At 48.3% G+C, this 21635-nt stretch overlaps 1 protein-coding gene across 4 annotated transcripts in view; it reads left to right on the top strand.

Annotated features, from left to right (window-relative positions):
* The first annotated feature begins 567 nt into the window (after positions 1-567).
* The window catches only part of FYCO1 (FYVE and coiled-coil domain autophagy adaptor 1), an 85734-nt gene continuing 64666 nt past the window's right edge, over positions 568-21635 (top strand). Inside the window, exons 1-5 of one of the 4 annotated variants that reach the window (XM_082663129.1) lie at positions 568-667; positions 10095-10237; positions 13223-13329; positions 14943-15068; positions 18960-19066. In XM_082663129.1, the coding sequence (XP_082519255.1) occupies positions 10183-10237; positions 13223-13329; positions 14943-15068; positions 18960-19066 (395 nt within the window). In that variant the 5' untranslated portion in view covers positions 568-667; positions 10095-10182. Of the gene's footprint in view, positions 668-9461; positions 9744-10094; positions 10238-13222; positions 13330-14942; positions 15069-18959; positions 19067-21635 lie in introns of those variants that run through there. The other 3 variants (XM_082663128.1, XM_082663130.1, XM_082663131.1) reach the window with 3 other exon arrangements.

Raw genomic sequence — 21635 nt, 5'->3', positions numbered from 1 at the left:
AAAATGTAACTTATAAATAGAAATTGGGCAGAGAGAAGGGAGGTTAGGAGTGATAGTTCATTCATTAACACATAGTTTTTGAGCAGTGATTTTAAGCAGGTCCCTGTGTTAAGTAGCAAGGGGGATGAAAAGGTAGACCATTAGGCCCAGCAATATATAATGCTTTTTATTTAGCCCGATATATTAAAACATTATTATTTCAACATGGAATCAATATAAAAATGTTAATGAGCTATTTTACATTCTTTGGGAACTCAGGTGTATTTTGCACTTACAGCACATGTACAATTCAACTCAAACTAGTCACATTTCAAGTTCTCAAAAGCCACACGTGGACAGCACTGCTTTCAGGATCCCAGACATACGATTTGTGGACACACGTGCTCCCAGGGATTGCAAGGGTTAATTTAAAGCCGGCTGCCGCCATGGAACCAGTGGGCGTTGTGAGCATCAGCTCTGCGGAGCATGCCGGGAGTTGTAGTCCGCACTCTGTCCGTGGGGTCCGATGGGAGTTGTAGACAGAGGCCCTGTGGAGCATGCTGGAAGTTGTAGTCTGCGCCAGTCTGCGGAGGGGTCTGCGTATCATGGCCGCCTACACCGCGCTCTCGTACTCTTCCGCTTGGCAGCAGAAAGTTTCGGTTCTGTCCCAGCGTGGACCCACGAGCGCGTAAGTGTTGCGGATGGCCGTCCGGACTCATGGGGCACCTCTAGTTGCTGTCGTCTCCGGAGCGGAGAACTTCCCTCCAGGCGCGGCTTGTCACCTGTTGCCCTTACCGCCTCCGCCCTTATGCCGGGTGTCCCACAGACTCCGCCGGAGCCCTTGCCCAATGCCCTTGCCCAGCGGGCCTAGGAAGCACCTAGGGCCGGTGAATCTGACCCTGGAACCCAGGCTGCCTCTGGTAATCAGTTAGAAAGACAGACAGCCCCCCTCCCCCCTCCGCCCAAACACCAGTTCCAAAACACCCGACGGCCAAGGATCCCACATGTGTGGTCTCAGAACAAGTCTTGGAGTCTTTAAGCACAGGAGGGACAGGTCCCCGAGTTTCTGCTTGCATTGTCCAAGAAGCCGATAACCTGAAGAGGCGTATTTCCTGGCTCAGCTGGGCCGGGACAGCCCAGACCTTAACTTTGCAAAACTCCAAGACTTAACTTTGCCCGGGTCTCTCCCCTCTCGTAAGGGGACGGTTTGTTCATCCTGGGCCATCCCCAGGCCATGGCGCATTCTCTTTACCCAGTGTCTCTTGTGCTTTGGTGTAGGGTTTCGAGATAGCCCCCAGGTGATTGTTCCTGAAACACCTGTGGATTTTTGGATTGTGGTGTGGCTGCATCGGACTTCGGCTAGGGTCCGTGATATGAAGAACCTAGGCCGGAGGGTGTAAGGGGAGGGCTGAATTTTACTTTTCCTCAGAAAAGCATGTGTGGTTGACACCTTAAGCACGTGGCTCCCAGATAGTGCACTTGTGTCATCTGATGCCCCTTGTCACTCTTCACAGTTCCATCCGCTGCCCCCCTCCAGAGCAAAATAGAGCACTCTTTGAAACTACCGGTGTTGGCCGCAGCCTCTCTGTCCCTCTGCCTGTCTTACCACAGCAGTTTCCTTTCCCAACAGAGAAATGGGTCAGGGGCTCTTTGAGGGCAGAGGATCAGGCGTTAATCTGCTCACTGCTCTCCTGCCACTTCCAGCCTTGTGCTCTGTAGCAAGCTTAACTCCCCTGCCATCTGCCTAATGCGGGCTGCTGGGTATTGTAGCTGGGGAAGAGCTGTCACGCTGAGGTTCTGCTTTCAGTGGCTCCCACCCCTCTGAAGTGGGCCCATGTTGAGTAGATTCCACTTGACCCTCCCTCCCTTGAGAGCTACTGTTCAGAAATTATTGAATGCCCTGTACCAGTTTTGAGCCGTTATTACTAATCACCCTGGAAATCAGAGTTAATTGTCTCAGTGATGGGACGGGGCCTTCTTTGATTAAAAGAACGTGAAAAGGCTGTAGGAAAAAGATTTTCTGTTTCTGTTAAAAGTGTTCTTTGCGTAATGCTTCATTCAGTTTTTAATTTGGGAAAACAAACATACAGAATCATTGAAAGAATTGTATAGAGAACATATACCCACCTGTTAGATTCTACAGTTAATATTTTACTCCAGTTATTTTTGTGTTGCTTTAGAGTCGATCCTCTAGCTACTCTTTGGATGGTCTTTGCTCCTTGTGACTGGTTTTGGGACACCAGCATGGGTTCAGGAGCCATGCTTTTAACCTGGTCCTTCTGGGATGGAATGGCCCCCACAGATGTTTGTGACAAGAGGAACCACCCAAAACAGCACAAGATCAGAGCAGTTGGTAACTTTGTCCCATGTTGGTCACTGAGACTGTGGGCTGCTGCCTCTAGAACATACAACAGGCACTCAAGAATGGCAGTCCCCGTCTTCCCTTTAGGGGAGAGGCTTGGCTAATGGGTAACCTGCATTTTCTGGTGATTCCAAGGACAGCTTTGGTGACTCAAAACCAAAGTGTCTTTAAACCTGAGGCAGAGGAAGCGTATTGTCTAGCTGTGGTGTCATGGTGAAAATCACTGATAGGAACTCAGAGTCTGGAGCCACATTCACTAGCCAGCCCAGGCAGCAGAGCAGGTAAGATTCGTTAACCAGAGGCCGCCTGTGAGCAGAGATGATTCGAGTTTGGCCTTGTGAACATCTGTTCACCTAGTGGATGGATGTCATTGTGTTGCTCAAAAGATAAACAATATTTCCTGTTTGTGATCTCAATGCCAGATTTTTTTTTAAGCTTTTGGTTGGTTTAATAGCCTCTGTTTGAACACCTAAATCAATCAGTAGGGTGGGTTTGGAACTGTTTCCATGGATCTCTGTTTATCATGCTGTTCTTAGATGTGTTACTGTACTGTCCTCATAAGAGCTTCGGCCTCAGAGTGCATGGGCTCCCTGGCTTTTACAGGATGAGGATGACAGAACTGTGCTGATTTGGGCAGGAGGTGTTTCTCCCTCTTCCTCACTTTGGAGCCAGTCAGCCTGGTGGTTTTAGTGGCCGCCGGTGGTCCTTGCTGTTCTCTGTGGCATTTGAAAGAAACCAGGTGCCTGTTTCTAGTTGGGTCAGATCCTCCTCACGGGGATGAGGATGTGCGTGCCGGTGTGTTTCGGAGGACAGACTTAAGGAGAGTCTGTGGTCTGGGTATAGTCCTGTGGCAGTGTGGCTGGTTTCAGAGCCCAAGGGCAGGTCCGGCTAACCATCTCAGGAGCCTGGGGTACTACACCCTTGGCCTGGGGCAGAAAACCGAGTTAGGGGAGCCCTTGGAATCCAGAAGAAAATCCTGAAGGGAAAACGCATTCCAAGCAAGCCATCAGTCTGCAGAGGGCTAGGCCAAGAGGAGGATCCCTGTAAGAGGTCCAGGGTGGGCTGGCAACTGAACCAGAGGTGGCGGCTTAATGTGGAGCTGGAAGGAACTGTAGCCCCAGGTGCTTTTTCCAGGGCATCTACAGCCTGGGTCAGGAGCGGGGCCTAGAAGCCTCAGCCAAAGTTAACCACCGAGAATGTCTGTTCTTCTTGCACACCTCCTCCGTGGAGGAAGGTAAAGGGTAACCTCTCTCCACTGTATCTGAAAACACACACACACACACACACACACACACACACACACACACACACACACACACACACACACACACACACACACAGTAGGAAGAGGTCAATACTTTGAACTAAATGTACCATGGGGCTCACCCAATCATGGCATAATCTTTATCGCATTATTTGTTACATGATAGGGAATGGAAATTTCACAAGATGAATCTGATTCTGCATTCTGAATAGGGTCCAGCTTGGCAGGACTCAGCTGTGATTGAGAGAAGAGAAGACACTTTCCTTGCCCATTGCTTCCTGGATGTTTTCTCTGGGCTTTCCAGTGGCAAGACCTCCGCCCTGCACCCCCAAATGTGGATATGTGGCTCCTTCCTGAGCAACTGCCCACCTTCGTAAAAAAGATAGCTTTCTCCAAGCCCAGAAGCAACACCGCACAACCACAAGTCCCTCTTGACCCTGCTCTCCTGGGTCAGCAGACTGGAATCGGGGCTAGTTTTGTGTATGTTCCAGGGGGAGTGACCAAGAGACCTGGAATTGTTGGTGGGAGGGAGGGGGCCAAGAGAAGTTTCAAGAAGTGATGGCAAAGTCTCAAGTCTTCATGCCCTTTAAGAAAGAGAAGATTACAAGCAAGGAGTGGTTTGGGCGAGATGACCCAGGCCTGCAGTTGGTCAGCCCTTTAATTATAGGTCTTTAATTATAATTGTGTCGCCTAATGAGCCTTTGTTCACGTGTGCTGAAATCTTGGCCTCTGAGCTGGCCTCTGATAAACTCTTGAGCACTCTCCTGGGCACCATCTAGAAGCTCTGGTGAGGGCAGTCTGCCTGACCACTGACCGTTTCAGCACTGAGCCCCAGGACCTCCAGGCCTTCACAGCTGCAGGTACCAGCCAAGTGCCCCCTTTCCATAGGTGGTAACTAGATAGATGCTGTTGGGTGTGCTGAACCAGGCCGAGGCAATGGACTCTTCGGAAAGGCTTCCTGCTTTTGACTGGTCTGAACTGTCCTTGTTAACTTCTTTCCCAGTCAGGGTGGAGTTGACAACGTGTGTGCCCCAGCTTGTTTGGGAGTCGGGGAGGAGCCGACTGTATGGTGCCCTCTCTGGGTCATGTCTTAGCTGCTGTGTTGGGAGCAAGTATGGCAAATTTGGCAGGCAGGGCAGGGTTGTCTTCTGTGCCCCAGACCTCCTCCTCCCCTTCTGATCCTTCTTTCCTTATGTGGCTACTCAGATGCTGTTGTCAGCTGAAAAAAAAATACACAACATGAGAGCCGTGGGTTAAGTTTTGTTAAGGGGGGGAAGGTCAGTATATATGGTTTTAGTGAAGGGGGTGCGTGCAGTCAGTCACACATTGTGGCAAGGCTTGCTGCTAGTCACGAGGAGCAGATGTCACTGTTAATGATTTGAGTGCTTTTCTGTATATGAGAAGATGGAAGAATTTAGGCTCGTAAAATCTTCTCCTGAAAATGTCGAACTATCGGAAGGCTTGTTCTGCCAGTTTTTCCCAGAGCACAGAGTGCCTCATTCCTGATCTCCACCCTGAACTCCTTTCAGGATGTCTTGAAGGTCAATGGCTGCAGTGGCTTAATCCTTGTAGAGGCAGATGGCAAGTGGCAATTTCAGCTGGCACTGTGTTTCTCCTGCCAGAGCCAGTTTGGGGGCAACATCATGAGTATTAGTCATTTGTACCATAGTGTAAAGAAGTTTCCATGAGTCAGCGTCTTCGTATCTTAATTTGGGACTGAACTGCCGTCTCTGTTGTTTAAGGCACATCTAGGCAGGTATGGGAGGAATTTGGAGGTCAGGGAAGATCCTTTACCTCTAAAATAATACATAGGCTGTGACGAGGAACCCAGGTAACAGTACCAAGTAATAAATAAGAATTTTTAAAAACGCGTTTAGTCCCTTTTCCTCTTTACCAGAAGATTGGATGTTTTCAGACATTCTGGATAAGCTTAAACATAATTTTGAGTTGTTGGCAAGAGAATCCAGTGTTCCCCCAAATTTTATAAAATAAATTTTCTCTGCTATTTGAAAGAGCTTGCTAGAGACAGTGATGGAGGTGTTCACAATGTCTGCAACAAGGACCCTGGGTTGATGGAGGTGATTTGCACTTTGGGGGCCTTGCAAGGCGCTGGAGTCCTGGAGCCCATGGCGGTGTGGAGTGTCTCCTGAGTTAGGAGAGCAGGTTGCCAATGGGTTGTAGAGGTCAGGATCGCACTGGTCCATGCCAGAAGTCTGTGATTCCCGTAATATAATAGGAAATATATATTTGATCTCTTACCCTGGTTCCTGGCACAGAGCTTCCAAAACTCTTGGAATTTCCTGAGTAATAGGAGTGTCTTTTGTTATTCATAGCAAAACCCTTTCAACCATAAGCATAACCATATGCTACTAAGATGACTCTTCATGGGCCCCTGGATAGATAGCTTCTGCCTGAGGGCTGGTTGCCAGAGGACTTTCAGCCCCACCCTTAGACCCCTCTGGGGAGTGGAGAGGGGCTGAAGGTGGCATAAATGGCCAGTGGCCAGTGATTTAATCAGTCATGCCTATGTAATGAAACCTCCGTAAAAACCTCAGATGACAGGATTCTGAGAAATACTGTGCTGATGACACATTGAAGTACTGGAGGGCGCAGAGCTCTGAGCGTATGGAAGCTCCCACCCCACCCCCCTTATCTTGCATCTCTTGCATTTCACTGTTGCTGAATTGTGTCCTTTAAAATAAACCAGTTATAGTAAAATGTTTCCCCAAGTTTTGTGAGCCGTTCTAGCAAATTATAGAACCTGAGATGGGGATTTTGGGAACCCCAGTTTATAGCTGGTTGGTCAGAGGTACAGGTAGTGACAGGTACTGGGACCTGTGACTGGTGTCTGAAGCCGGGGCAGTCTTGTGGACTGAGCCTTTAACCTATGGGGTCTGCACTGGCTTCAGGTAGTTAGAGTTATAATTGAATTGAGAGACTTCCCTGGTGGTCCAATGGTTAGGGCTCCACGCTTTCACTGCCGAGGGCACGGGTTCAATCCCTGGTCGGGGAACTAAGATCCCGCAAGCCCTGCGGCATGGCCAAAAAGAAAAAGAATTGAATTGAATTGTAGGACACCCATTAGTGTCAACTGGATATTGGTGTGGGGGAAAAAGCCACACATTTGGTGTCAGAAGTGTTGTGAGTAAAAAATATCTCATCCCTAAACCAAAGGGCAGGCTTATCTAGAGACACAAGGAAGTTGACCAAGGAGTGGAGAGAGACTGTGCCCCATTCTGTGTCTTTTGAAGTTTAATAATAACCTCAGGCCCAGGAAAAGGGAGGCCAGAATGCGAAGAGTCATTCTTTCAAGTCCATGAAAATAGCATTCCTGTGGTGACCATTTGCTTCCTGAAAACCTGTGAGGTGGTGACCCACAGCTGTGGTGGGTCACTGTGTAGTCACTGTGCCCTTATAGGCCCAGCAGCGGTTTCTCAGGGCTCATCTTGGTGGTGAGGCAGAGGGTCTTTGGAAAATCAACTTGTGTAATCAGTGGTTGGGCACAGCTCACCCCGTGGCCTGGGAACTTGGCCTCAACGGAGGGAGGCACTCCGAGGCTCAGGCGGAGAAGGCCTCCTGGGCTTGGGCTGACACTTGCGGCTTCACCAAAGTGCCAAGAAGTCTTGAAGGAGCATGTTTCTACCTGTTCAGGCTCGTCATTCCAAGATGCCAGTTTGGTTTACAGACACTATTGCCCTTGTGCCAGGCTCCAAAGAGGGCTGGTTTCTAGGACATCCAGCTGGTCTTATAGTTCATGCGTTGTCCCAGCCAGAGCCTGGATGACTAAGAATCTGTTGTCGTTAGTGCTTCCTTTCCAGGCTCCGCCCTCTCTGTCATTTGCGAGTCTCAGCCTAGTTTTAAGTAAGTATACACAGAGACCCAGTGGACTCATGGGGTATAGGTTATCTTCTTACAAGATTATTTCTTCCCGAAGGTACAAAGCTCTCTGGTGACCATAGTCAAATAAGGGGAGTGCAGGTAGACAAACAGCCTCTACACCTGCTGTGCCCTCCACCCTGGCGCCCTTTCCTCCTCAGGTCTCTTCAATGACGTCCTGTTCATCACCCAACTAAGTTGCCATTACTGAGAGTGTCCACCATCCTCTCCCTTCCCCCAGCAGAAGGAAAGTTCCCTTCCTCAGGTCCCATTGCATCTTGCTAAATTCATACCAATGCTGCTCTTTTGTTTGCTGAGATAAGATGTACAGTATGTGAGTTTTGACAAATATATATTTGTCAAATATATACAGTCATGTAACCAACACCATAATCACGACACAGAGTAGAGTTGCCCAGCAAAATTTCTGCATACTCTCTTGTAGTCAAACCCTCCCTTCCCCCTCAGCTCCTGGCACCCATGGATCTGATTCCCCCCCAGTGTTTTGCCTTTGTAAGAACAGGATGCAGATGGAATCATAAAGTAGGTAGCTTTTCAGTCTGGCTTCTTTCACTCGGCAAACATCATTTGTTGTGTGTATCCCTGGTTCATTCCCTCTCCTTGCTGAGTACCCATAACTTTTTATTCATGTCTCTGCATGGACCTCTTCTGCCATATCCGCATATCTGGATGCTTTTCTGTCTGTCTTCTTGGTGCACAGCCGAGCTCCTCCAGGGCTGGATGGTGCCTTGTTGCCCCAGTATCCCCAGGCTGCACTTGACCGTGTGGTGCCGGGACAGCTGTGCATTGACAGTGATGATCCTTGGTCCTCTCCTCCTCGCTGGGGGAGGAGCCAAGTGTCTGCCCAGGCAGCAGAGCCCCTGCAGAAGTCTGGCCCATCCTGGGCTCCTGCTCTCTAGGGCCCTGGCTGGTCCCTGCTCAGGCTCTGTGTTCAGCAGCTGACCTAGAGAGCCGCCCAGGGATGGGCAGGCTGGCTTCTGGTAAATCACACCCACCCTCGGTTTGGTGTCTGTGATGGCAGGTGCCAGCACTTGCTAGGGACTTGGGCGGAGTCTTTGTGGATGCCCTGGCTCTCTGGCGCTCCATGTCACGAATTACTGGGAGTGTGGTACAGGTATGTACCTGTCTAGTTCCTCCTAGGCTGGAGAAGCCCTATTTGGACCTTGTTTTCACTGACTCACAGCTGCACTGGCTTGTGAGTTAAAAACAGGCCTTGGCATATCTGCGCCATGACAGGCCCTCCCCAGGCCTCAGGCTGACCTGGAATGCTTGTGTAAATATTTGGAGGAACTTGAGGTTGGCGACCATTTCTCCCCCTGGATCTTCTTGCCTTGTCTCCTAGAGCAGTAAGGCGAAGAGCGTGGTGGGAGAGTGAGGACCAGTTCATGTTTGAAACACTCAAGGTGGTGGCACATTTGAGAGGTGCTGGAGTTCCGGGCAGTTCCTAGAAGCCAGTGGAAGTGGTTGACATTTGCTGTAGTGACAGTGGCTCCGTTGTAGAGCCAAAGGGGTTGAATTCAGACTGACCAGAGTTCACATCACGATTCCCCTCCCTACTGGCCCGGGGCCTTAGACAAGTTACACAGCTTCTCTGTATGCCAGTTTCTCCCTTGTACGTTATCTATCTCCCAGGGTGCTGCTGAGAATTAAAATGAGTCAGTGTGTAAAGCACCTAACAGGCCCAGTGCGCAGCAGGCCCTCGTCTAGGGGTAGCTACTAAGGCCACCTCTAGTCTTGCCAACTGCTTTTGCCAGCAAATGTTACGCCTTTGCAGCGGACATCTAAGGAAAGGGTTAGAGGTTCTGAAAGGAGAATATGGTGGTGTCCAAGTGCGTGTCCAGACCTCCTTCCGATGCTGCTCATATCTCCTCCTCTTTGTTGGTCTCCAGCCACCTCTGTGTCCTTAAATCACTTCAGCAGCTGCCCAAGTAGCGATGGTAACTCGGGACTCACCAGCCGTGAGAGAACTGTAACCGAGCTTAAAATAGAGACTGCCCTTGACTGGTCCTGAGGGCTGCGCAGGCCCCTGACGGCCCCTGGTGTCTGCCCTCCCAAGCTGAGCGGGACTCTGGTGGCTGGAGGCTGCAGACCTCCCTGAGAGGCAAGCCAGGCTCTCCTTGGTCCGGAGGCCCTTAGGGTACGTGTCCTCAGCCTCAGGCCTCCACCGCTGCCTGGGGAGGGGGGAGGGCCCGGCCTGGAGGAGACAGCTGATTTGGTGTGGTGGCACCTTAGGCTTAGCAGGTCAGTGAGCGGGGTTGGACTAGTTCTGGCCTTGGTGTAGGGGGATGGGGGAGCCACTGGGAAGCGTTTTTAAAGGTGGAAAGTGCGGCAGGCCTGCCTAAGGGCAGACTAGAAGGGGAGCTCAGAAAGAATAGGTCATGCTCTTTAGTTGATCTTGTTTCTTTTGAAGCTCCCAACCAGGTCCCTGTGTCTGAACATAAGTGTATCAGAGAATGCCCACAGAGCAAGGCCCACACAGAAAGGTCAAGCCCTTCCCATTGAGGGAAGATGCCCAGATGGGGCGACTTTGTGCCCAGAGCAGTGTGCCTCTACTACTGTCTTTAAATTGTGTCTGTGACCGCTCCTGTGCAGGTGCCACCTCGGCGTCTGACCACTGCTGAGCGGCCCCAGGCAGGAGGCCCACAGCCAGGAAAGGCGGCCCCTGACGGTCCCGGTTACCATGGCGTCCACCAGCGTGGAGAGCCAGCTGCAGAGAATCATCCGCGATTTGCAAGGTACGGCTTGGCTGCAGGGCACACCGAGCTTGGTGTTGAGAGAGCTGTGACTGTGCTTTTGCTGTTGCCAGCTGAAATTAGCCCTGTGATCTGTGTTTACACCGAGAGTAATCGGAGCCCTCGGGACACATCATATTGAAATATTTGGGGCTCAGATGTCCGCCCTGTTAAGGCTGGGAGACCTTGCCTGGCCCTCCTCTCAGGCACTGTAAAGGCACTTTGTAAACAAAATCAAATACCTCTTTCTGGGTCTGGGTCTGATTTCTGTGTGTGTGTGTTTGTGTTTTCAAACCACCCGTTAAGTCTTTGAATTGTGAGTCTCTGGGAGACGGCGGAATTGGCTCATTTGCAGAGATATTCTGCCTCCTTCTAAGCAGGAAGACGAGACACCCATCTTGCTTGTTTTGCTCTTCCACCTGGTTCCGGGTGGGACTCACTCCAGTTCTGGGCCTGCTGCCCCCCAGACTTCCCTGAGCTCAACGTTGCCCAATGAGAGAGACTTGTGGGCCTTGGCTCACTGGACAAAGGCAAGGCAGGCGGGGGTGCGTGTGCAGAGAGCAGGCTCGGGAGGAACCCGCTGTGTTCTGTACTGGCTGTGGAGTCCAGGGCCCAGGTTCACCCTTTCAGATGACGTCCCAAGGGGAGAATTTTGGCAAGTTTTCCATCCCTCATGAATCACCAGGGCAGGTCTTGTAAGCCTCTCTGGAGCACCAGCACATTTGCTACAACACAGTCTGAAGCTGACTCCTTCCTCCGTGTCATGGGGACCCCAGTGACACTCTCCTGACAGACTCAAGGCGCAGGTTCCTAACTGCTCAGACACAGTGATAACCGACTGCAGTCTCTCATACCCAGGTTAGTGGAGGCCACAACAGTCTTCATTGTGAAGGCAAATATCGATGAGATAAAAATCACTTTCTCAGGCGTATCTCCTGTTTATGTAGTATTTTGGGCCTTCATGGCATTTCATGTGTGCCAGGCACGAGTCTCACAGATAATAATAGCTCATTGAGTCCTCACGTTTGGTCCTGTGAGGCAGGGACCATTATTATTCCCATTTTGCAGATGTGGAAACAGGCACAGAGAGGTTAAGTGACTTGCCTACGGTCACACATCCAGTCAGGCAGAGCCTGGGTTTGCACACACACCTGGTGCCAGGGTCTGTGCTCTTAACCACACCAGTCTACATCCAGCTAAAATGTGGGAGATGGCTTTTTTCTTTTTAAATCTATATACACACACACACATGCACACACATACACACAGAAAGTAAAATGACAGTCCCTGCAAATCTGAGTTTGCCCCTGGTCTTCAGAGGTTTCTCCACAAAGTAAGCCATCTTCTCTCTGTTTTAGTCTCTGGTTCTCAAGGATGAGTCTGGGACCCAGAGGTCCTTATTGGAGGGAAGAGAGGAGCCCATGGCAGAGCTCCTGATCCAGGGAGGAGGACAGGCATCAGAATTTGTTCAGTTGCCCTTTCCCACCCCATGTGCTATCCTCGTCTGTCATGCCCCACATCCCAAGGCCATCTCAACGTCCTATAACCAGCCCTCAGAGCACTTTGGTGGGAATTTTTAAAAGGCACCACACTTTCTCAAGACCCTTTCTTTTCATCTGTTGGTAATTATCAGAGATTAGAGCTGGAAATTTCATATTCCACGTCCAAGGCTCCTTCTTTCAAAATTTCAGGAGTTCCCAGGTCAGGTTATGAGCTTTACCCCAGCCTGACGGTGGGGGAGGAAGGCTGTGTGTCTTTCCTGGTCCCTGGCTGCCGGCTGTCAGTGCCGCCACAGCAGACACTTCTAGTAGGACACACCAGACCACAGTCACTTGTTGTGAGACTCAGTCCCAAGAACATGTCTTCGCCATTTGCTGACCTTTGCTTGAGGAGTCAGTGTTGATTAACTTTTAGCAGCTCAGGCTCAGCTTCAGTCCTGGCAGGTCTGCTTTCTAACCATGGTGTTTGAGAGCAGTGGCTAGGGGTTCCTTTTCTTTCAAGAATTGTCAGAGGAGGTAGCTTTGTGCAGCATGTCCCAGCCGTCTCGGCTGGGGACATCTTTCTCAGTGTCTAAACCAAACGCAACTTCTGACAGTCCCTCTGTCCCACGGCAGGGCTGTGAGTGAGAGTCAAAGGGGTTTTTCCTCTTTTTCTACACTGGGAGGTAAATCGTCTTAGAAGTTAAGAGGTGCGCTCTGGGGTCAGAGAGCCCCTGAGGAAACCAGGGTTCTCATTTCAGCCCCGCTGTTTGCCACCCGTGATCTTTGGCTCTGACCTCTCCGTGAGTTCCTCGTCTGTAAAGTGGGGATGATGATGCCAGCTTTCATCAATTCTACCGTGCATTTACGTTTTTTTCACATTTCAACAGCTCTGGATTTGGGATCATCTTAAAATCAGCTGCATCTTAGATTTGTTGAAATAAAGCAATTCCTGCCTCACAGTGCTCTATTGAATGAGAAAAACACGCAGAGGCCTGGTGCCTAGCCAGTACTCAGTTAACAGAAGCAGGTGGTGGTGTCATTCTTGGCATTGTCGTCATGACCTCTGCATATTCTGGGTCCTCTGGAAACCTGGACTTAACTGTACCGAGCAGTGGGGTTACAGTGAAGAACAAGAAACATGGCTGGAGTAGAGGATAAAGCTCTCAGGAAGTCAGTATTAGGGGACTGCTGTATGATTTATCCACACAGCAGACATTTTTGACGAAATACTACTCGCAAATGATAAGGCCTACATGGTGGGCCTACAGGGATGACCAAGAAATGTGCCCAGTCAGTGAGCTGTTGTGAAGTACCTGTGGGCTCTCAGGACATCCTAGCGCCTTCTGACTTGGAGTTCCCGCCCATGGATGTTTATGTAGTGCTCCACGTGTGCACGGTGCTTTGCCATCATGGGCCACTCAGGCCTGCTGCCCCCCCGGGGCCATCCCGCTGCTCTCTCGGAGGCCAGTCTCCATCTGGTGACATGCTCCTGTTTGTTGTCTTAAAGATGCTGTGACAGAGCTAAGCAGAGAATTTAAGGAAGCAGGGGAACCCGTCACAGATGACAGCACCAGCTTGCATAAGTTTTCATATAAACTTGAGTATCTCCTTCAAGTAAGTGACTCCTGTCATGTGTTGATTTCTGCTCTATTGTCTCTTGTCTCCCTCTTGGCTTCTTCATCAACATTCAGGACGCAGCTCTGAAAGCTCAGTGCAGCCGTTGAGCCCTCCTGGTTAGACTGAAGGTCAGAGCCATCCCCAGCCTCCAAGTGTGATCCTCTGAGGAATCAGAATGTTGCCCCTCAGGATGGTTTTGGGAATCGAGAACATTCTTCAGAGATTTAGGTCATCTTAATGCAGGTCACAAGGTCTCTCTGTATAGCAGGGATCTTAACTTTGGGGGAGTCACGTACCCCTTTGGCAGTCCGGTGAAAGCTATGGAATCTCTCCCCAAACACATGTATACACATGCAATCACACATTTTCTAGGAGTATGCGGACCCTCTGAAGATTATCCAGAGGCCCCTGTTTTAGAGCCTCGCTCCTCAAAGTGTGGTCCATAGACCAGCAGCATCGGCATCACCTGGGAACCGGTTAGAAGTGCACTCTTGGTCCCCACCTTGACGTGCTGAATCAGGATCTCTGAGGTCAGCTCAGGAAGTTTTCTTCTAACATGTTTACAGTGTAATGCTTATATCTGCTTGGTTCAAGAAGCACAGATCTAGAGAACTCTGCAGATGTGAAAAAATACAGGCAACTACAATAGGCAGGAAGGAAATGGACCAATATGATAACAGAAGTTATCTTAGGGTGATGGTGTAGGCATTATAATTTTTTCTTTTCTTTTTTGTTTTATCCAGTTGTCCTAACAATGTATGCAAATCTTTTATAATAAAAAAATGCTATAGAACATTACGTTATAGGAAGATATCCTCTATCATTTTGAACACCATAAGTTTGCAATGTCACCTCCCACCAACGTGTATAGGATGAGAGCCCACTGGAGGAGGTGTCTCAGTGTATTGAAGGCTCACCTTTCATGTGCCTTTTTTTTTTTTTTTTAATTTTTATTAGAGTATAGTTACTTTACAATGTTTTGTTAGTTTCTGCTGTACAGCAAAGTGAATCAGCTGTATGTATACATATATCCCCTCTTTTTTGGTCACATGCCTTTTCAACTGGTTCTGTTGTTTTACATTATGAAAGTATTAATAGGGCGCTTTTTTTTTCCAGCCCATTTTGGTTTTAGATTTGAAATGGCTCATGGCTGACATTTATTTGGATTTATTCTATGTATATTAAAACAGTAATGAAACTTGAGTTGAGTAACGGATAAAATGTCACTAACACATTTCCCTATGTCAAGACATCGTTAACACTCTTCATGTTACCCTTAAAACGTTTCATTTGAGTTTCTTTACCATGTCTTAATAGCACCTTTGGTGTCTTCCACCCAACTCTATACACAGAGGTCCCTTTGGGCGCCTGTTATTCCTGAACCTCACTAGTTGTATGACCTTGAGCTAGTTACTTAACCTCTCCTAGCCTCAGTTTCCTCACCTGTAAATTGAGGGTGAAAACCCCCTCATTCACCAGTAAATAAAAATAATGCCAATAAAGGGCCTTGCCCAGTGCCAGGCAACTAAGAAGCTGTCATTATTCATCGTTTAAATGGTGGGATAAATAGCAGTGGGTTTGGACGTCCTCACTCTCCTTTCCCTGCCCAGTTTGATCAGAAAGAGAAGGCCACCCTCCTGGGCAACAAGAAGGACTACTGGGATTACTTCTGTGCCTGCCTGGCCAAGGTGAAAGGAGCCAATGACGGGATCCGATTCGTCAAGTCTATTTCAGAGGTAAGCAGAGAAGCCAGGGACCTCACCTCTTTCCCTTGCCTGCCTTAAACCTCTCTCGCAGAGACCTTTGCTGCAAACAGCCAGGTGAGGAAGTGAGGGTTTACGTGTAGGAAGGAAGTAAAGAAATCCAGTCCAGGTATATGCAGTGCCCACTGAGAGCTCTGGGAAGCCACCTAGGTGAGTGTTTACCAAGCCGAGGAGTGGCTCAGTCCTGACTGTATTAGACCCCAACCCAAATGTAACCTAACAGGGTGGGCTGCTCACATTGTGGTCTGCTCATGGTGCCCCCGAGAGGTGTACAGCCTAGGACACCTTTACCTTTTTTAAAAGAATCGGTTTCTTAGATAAAATTCTTAGAGTTTGCTAGGCTACTTTCCCTATGATTTGCCCAGGAAACTTGGATTTAAAATGAAGAGTGATGTGGGATCTTGAGAGACAACTAAGCAGCTTCGCACATTAAGTTCTGAGCCCCTCAAGAGCAGAATGCCGTGGCTTTGCTGTTTTACAAAACTCCAGATCAGCAACAACGCGCATACTCTGTCTCTCTGTCTCTGTCTCTCTGTCTCTGTCTCTCTGTCTCTCTCTCTCTCTCTCTCACACACACACACACACACACACACACACACACACACACACTAGCCTAGTCCATCTGGGAGTGAAGAACTTTGCGCATTAAGGAGCAAGTAATCCCCTAGATTTGAGGCAGGAGGCCTAAAGGGTTTGTATATTTCATCTTTCTTTCCAGTATCTCATGAGTAAGTCTAAGGTCCCTTTGAAGTTGGCAGACATGCTCCTTGGCCAGCCTTCCACAAAGGCCACAGGGTCAGGTGCTCTGGGAAGAACTCCCTGGCCGTGCCAGCTGGAGCCAGGTGGGTTTCTCCTTATAGCGAATGATGGTGTTAGACACGTGGACACTGAGGGCTGGGCATTTTCCACCAGCTGTACCTTCTGACAGCTGAGAAAATGAGGAAAGATCCTGGCTCATAGGAGTTGGTTTAATGTCCAGGTAGTACAGATACGTCCCGTGAGATCTTGCCTGGTGGGACATTCAGGTGCATGATTAAGTGTTGTATCGCTTCTCAGTATAGTGCAATGAGTTCTGATTAGATGCTAACAAAAATTAAGAAAGTGGATGATGAAAGTGGACCCATGATCTCAAAAAGTTCAAAAACAAAAAAACCCAACAAGGCTATGCAGTATATTCATTTGCAGTATAAGGGAACTATTACTGTTCCCTTCCCCAAAGGATGTTTAAAAAGACCTTTTTTTAAAAAAATAATAAATTTATTTATTTATTTATTTTATTTTTGGCTCTGTTGGGTGGTCTTTGCTGTGCGCGGGCTTTCTCTATTTGCGGCGAGCGGGGACTACTCTTCGTTGCAGTGCATGAGCTTCTCATTGTGTTGGCTTCTCTTGTTGCAGAGCATGGGCTCTAGGCGTGCGGGCTTCAGTAGTTGTGGCACGTGGGCTCAGTAGTTGTGGCTCGCAGGCTTTAGAGCACAGGCTCAGTAGTTGTGGTGCACGGGCTTACTTGCTCCATGGCATGTGGGGTCTTCCTGGACCAGGGCTCGAACCCGTCTCCCCTGCATTGACAGGCGGATTCTTAACCACTGCGCCACCAGGGAAGTCCCTAAAAAGACCTTTTAAAATAGCTCCTTTTACATATATAATCAGTTCAGTTAATAGGCCTGATTTAAAATGTAGCCTCAACTCTTTGCCTTCAAAAAATTAAATGTTCTAAATGCTGTTACAATGGCCATTTTATTACTAAGGAGAAGCCCCAGGACATCCCTGGTGGTGCAGTGGTTAAGGATTTGCCTGCCACTGAAGCAGACATGGGTTCGAGCCCTGGTCCGAGAAGATCCCGCATGCCGTGGAGCAGCTGAGCCTGTGCGCCACAACTACTGAAGCCCTCATGCCTAGAGCCCATGCTCCGCAACAAGAGAAGCCACCACAATGAGAAGCCCACGCACCACAAAGAAGAGTAGCCCCCGCTCTCCTCAACTAGAGAAAACCCGCGCACAGAAACGAAGACCCGTCACAGCCAAAAATAAATAAAAACGAAAAAACAAGCCCTTCCCTTGGGAGCTTACAGACATGGGCTGTTATGTGGGGTTCTTTTTAGATGCTGCAGGGCCTCTGTGTGGTGTGCATTTGTATGACCAGTACACTTCACTTCAGGATGCCTTGCTCAGCTGTTCTCGGCTGCCTGGGTCTCCTAGTTATCACCACTGAACACTTTGTGCTCACCTCACTTATCAGTGGAGAAGCATTTGGACATAGGGATGTCATCAAGATTCTCCCCTGGGCATCTGTCTTGATACACTCCCCACGGACATGCCATGGTGGTTTTTATAAAGCCACGTCAGGCTGCTGCCCACCTTCATTTCCAGACCTCCTGGCTATACCCCAAACCCACAAAACTCACATGGAAAAAATGTCTTACAGCCTCTTACATAAATGTCTTCTGAGGTTTCACACCTTCTTATTTTTTAAAACTACTTCATATTGTGGTATCATTTCCTCGAGTCAGCAATGAGAAGGCATATAGCTCTGAGCTAAAAGGTGCTGGGTACCGGGATGTTTATAGCATCATGAATGTGCCGGTGCTTGAGGTCATACCTCATGTTTCCTGTCTCATTCCAGCACCATGGCTGGCTTCTTAATAGGATGGAGGATTAGGACCATCTTTTGGTCAAACCACTACCGTCCCTTCCCCCAACCACCAAGTTAAACATTTCTGACCTTTGAAGAGGTGAGGAGGGAATGGGTCTTGGCTTACCCTGCTCAGAGCCAGCACCTGACAGAACAGGTGCATGTGGTAGGTTGAGAGGTTTTGAGTTCCTGCCTACTTATCTTGAGCTTCTGGGGCTGAAACATTGGGAGCATGAATCCTAATTTGATCAGATCTACATGGCCCATGGTCCATCCTGGCAACTAGGGCCAGAGTCTGTGACCAGCATACCCCACCACCGTCACAACAAGCTTCCAGAAACCTCTTTAGAAGCCATGTTTTGGCACTGTGGGGAGAGTTTTTGAAGACAGGCCTGCACCTGGACCCTCCGTCCACCTCAGACTTCCTGAAACAGAACCACACCCATTTTTCATTACTTCAGTGTAACTGGGCCACCTAGAAACACCCCTGCCCTCACCCCCTGGGCACCTTCTGACTAAATGCAGTGTGTTGGTATAGCTGAAAATAAATCCAGCTAGGAAAGCATTGACACATATGTGGATTTTAGTGATGGTTCCACGAGGACACAGAGGAGGCAGTTATACATCCATCACAAGTCCCCCTAACACTCCTCTGCCTTTTGCCCTCCTCTCTCTTGCCGCTTCCACATGGGCTCCAGCCAAGCCCCTTAGGCCTCTTTCCCTGCATCTCTTCTCCCAAAACTTCAAAAATAAGCCCAGGCATTAGCTAAACTGAGACCGTCTCTTCCTCTTCAAGTGTACTTCTGGTATGAGAAGCCCTTCATTTACCTCCAAGCTGTTTTGTAAATATTCCAAATTAAGTCAGACTGTTTCATCTCTGACTCTAAACCCAGGGATTCTGATGGAGCAGAGGAGGAAGAATGACATTCCGGTAGAATCCACAGTAGATATTTGAGCCTTTCGTGACTGTATCTTCCTTGACACGTATGCTGGAATCTACAGATTATTCTCAGATGGAGGCCTGCAAGACGTCCACCCACTTTAGGCCTCCCTCTGTGGGGTGACATTCTCAAATGTTTTGTGTTCTTTGAGGGACGTAAGTGAAGGTTATGTGTAGGGTAGGATTGGGTGACATTTTCTGCCCTGTTTTGTTTCTGCTTTTGTCAGCCATCCATGAGGCCTGTATTTGGAATTAGGCTAACAGCTCTTCATTTCTATTTTATCTACATTTTCCAGCTCCGAACATCTCTGGGAAAGGGAAGAGCATTTATTCGCTACTCCTTGGTGCACCAGAGGTTGGCCGACACCTTACAGCAGTGCTTCATGAACACCAAAGTGACCAGGTAAATACATGACAGTGCTGGGCTTTACCCCACACCATTCAGAAATGACCCAAAGTCCCCTCACTAATAATAACGATACAACTTAAAGTCAGATGGAGAAAGACAAATATCATATGATGTCACTTATATGTGGAATCTAAAAAACAGTATGAATGAACGTATTTATGAAACAGAAACAGACTCACAGACATAGAAAACAAACTTATGGTTACCAAAGGGGGAAGCGGGGAGAGGAATAAATTGGGAGTATGGGATTAACAGATGCACACTACCATATGTAAAAATAAACAGAGATTTACTGTATAGCACAGGGAACTATATTCAATATCTTATAATAAGCTATAATGGAAAAGAATAAAAAAAAGAATATAGATATGTACATGTATATGTGTAACCAAATCACTTTGCTGTACACCTGAAATTAACACAGTATTGTAAATCAACTAGACTTCAATTTAAAAAAAAATGGTGATGCTAGTTACAATACACAAGATGGAAGCCATCAATGTCCAATGATGGGAGGCTGTTAAATTACAGCAAATTAGGGCTTCCCTGGCAGCACAGTGGTTAAGAATCTGTCTGCCAATTCAGGGGACACGGGTTTGAGCCCTTGTCCTGGAAGATCCCACATGCCATGGAGCAGCTAAGCCCGTGCGCCACAACTACTGAGCCTGCGCTCTAGAGCTCACGAGCCACAAATACTGAAGCCTGCATGCGTTAGAGCCCATGCTGCACAACAAGAGAAGCCACTGCAATGAGAAGCCCGTGCACGGTAACGAAGAGTAGCCTCCACTTGCCGCAACTAGAGAAAGCCGCGTGCAGCAACAAAGACACAGTACGACCAAAAAGAAAAAAATAATAAATAAATAAATGAATTTATTTTTAAAAATTACAGCAAATTATTTTAAATGACGTAACAAGGCATCATTTAAAATTGCAATAAGGTATACCAAAACCTGAGATGAATTACCATATTTTAGTATATGTTACCACCCTTTTGCTAATATAAATATGATTTAAGTAGCGCCATGACTGTCCAGGTTAGACTGTATAGGGTTAAAGGAGGAACTAATTATGTAAGCCTTGATAGCTGCCCAAGAGTGAAGAAGAGGTGGTCTCCCCTCCCCAGTTTTTCTTTGATTATAAAAATGTAGCCTACTCTGTTCTTGGGGCCGCTGCGCTGCCTTGCCTGCCCACTTGTATCTCTCACAAGTTTCCTATGCTAATAAACTCACTCTTTGCCTGCCAAATAAATAAATAAAATTGCAATAAGGAAGTCTGTATAGCAACAAGGAAAATAACAATATAATAATCAATGAAAAAGAATGCAAATCTTATCTATCCTAATGGCAACAATGAAATTACAAAAATATATATAAAAGAATTAGAAAGTATATGAGAACATGAGGAGGCGGAGTCAAGAGGGCGGTGTGGGAAGACGCAGAATTAGTGTCTCCCCACAGCTAGGGTGCCTGCCAGCCGCTGGTGGGGGACTCTGATGCCCAAGGAGATGGGAGGAAACCCCAGAGTGAACCAGTAGGGGGACTGAGCAGGGAGGAGAAGTGGAGGCCAGACAGGATCAGTGCCCCTGAGGCCGGGGAGATCAGGAGAGGCAGGTGGGAGGGACCACCCAGGAGGAGCAGAGGGCATTTGCCCTGCCAACTTGAGTCCAGGAAGACTGCTGGGCGTCCAAGAAGCCCGCTGGGCTCCCAGGTGAGGTCCCCTGCCCTCTGAGACCAGGGGTGGGGAGCATGCCTGGGCCCCTTCTGTTCCTTGAGCCTAAGCTGCACCCCAACAGCCCCCAGGGTGTTTTCCAGCCCTGTGGGTCCTGAGCATTGGCCCCACCCACCACCCAAACCTCACCCTTGCTTAGGCCCCACCCTCCACAGGCAAGGCCTTTTCCCCCCCTGTTTTAAATTTTTGTTTATTTTTTTTCTTTTCCCTCCTCTTTTTTACTATTGTGGTACTAATGTACCTTACGGTTGTTGATTCATCTATATTTTTATTTTTATATTTTTCCTAACATATCTGTTAGTTTCCTAGTCTAATTTTATTTTTTACTTCGCTATTGTTGTATGTTTCTTTCTTTTCCTGCTGCCCCAGGCAGCTTGCGGGATCTTGGTTCACGAGCCCAGGGTTGGGCCAAAGCTCCTGCGGTGGGAGCTCCAAGTCTGAACCACTGGACTAACAGGACCTCACACCCCAGGGAATATTCTTTGGAGTGAGGTCTCACGGAGCTCCTCATCTCAGCACCAAGACCCAGCTCTACCCAATAGCCTACAAACCCTAGTGTTAGAAGCCTCAGGCCAAACAACCAGTAAGACAGGAGCACAATCCCACTCATTAAAAAAAAAGTGAGATGGCAAAAAAATACGTCACAAATGAAGGAGCAAGGCAAAAACCTACAAGACCAAATAAGTGAAGAGGAAATAGGCAATCTACCTGAAAAAGAATTCAGAGTAATGAGAATAAAGATGATCCAGAATCTCGGAAATAGAATGGAGGCATGGATTGAGAAAATACAAGTGTTTAACAAAGATCTAGAAGAACTAAAGAACGAACAAACAGA

The sequence above is a fragment of the Grampus griseus genome (assembly GCF_964374135.1).
Source record: "Grampus griseus genome assembly, chromosome: 10".
Classification (NCBI taxonomy): Eukaryota; Metazoa; Chordata; class Mammalia; order Artiodactyla; family Delphinidae; genus Grampus; species Grampus griseus.
The sequence above is the reverse complement of the archived record's forward strand: the minus strand, read 5'-3'. Positions and strand labels throughout refer to the sequence as shown.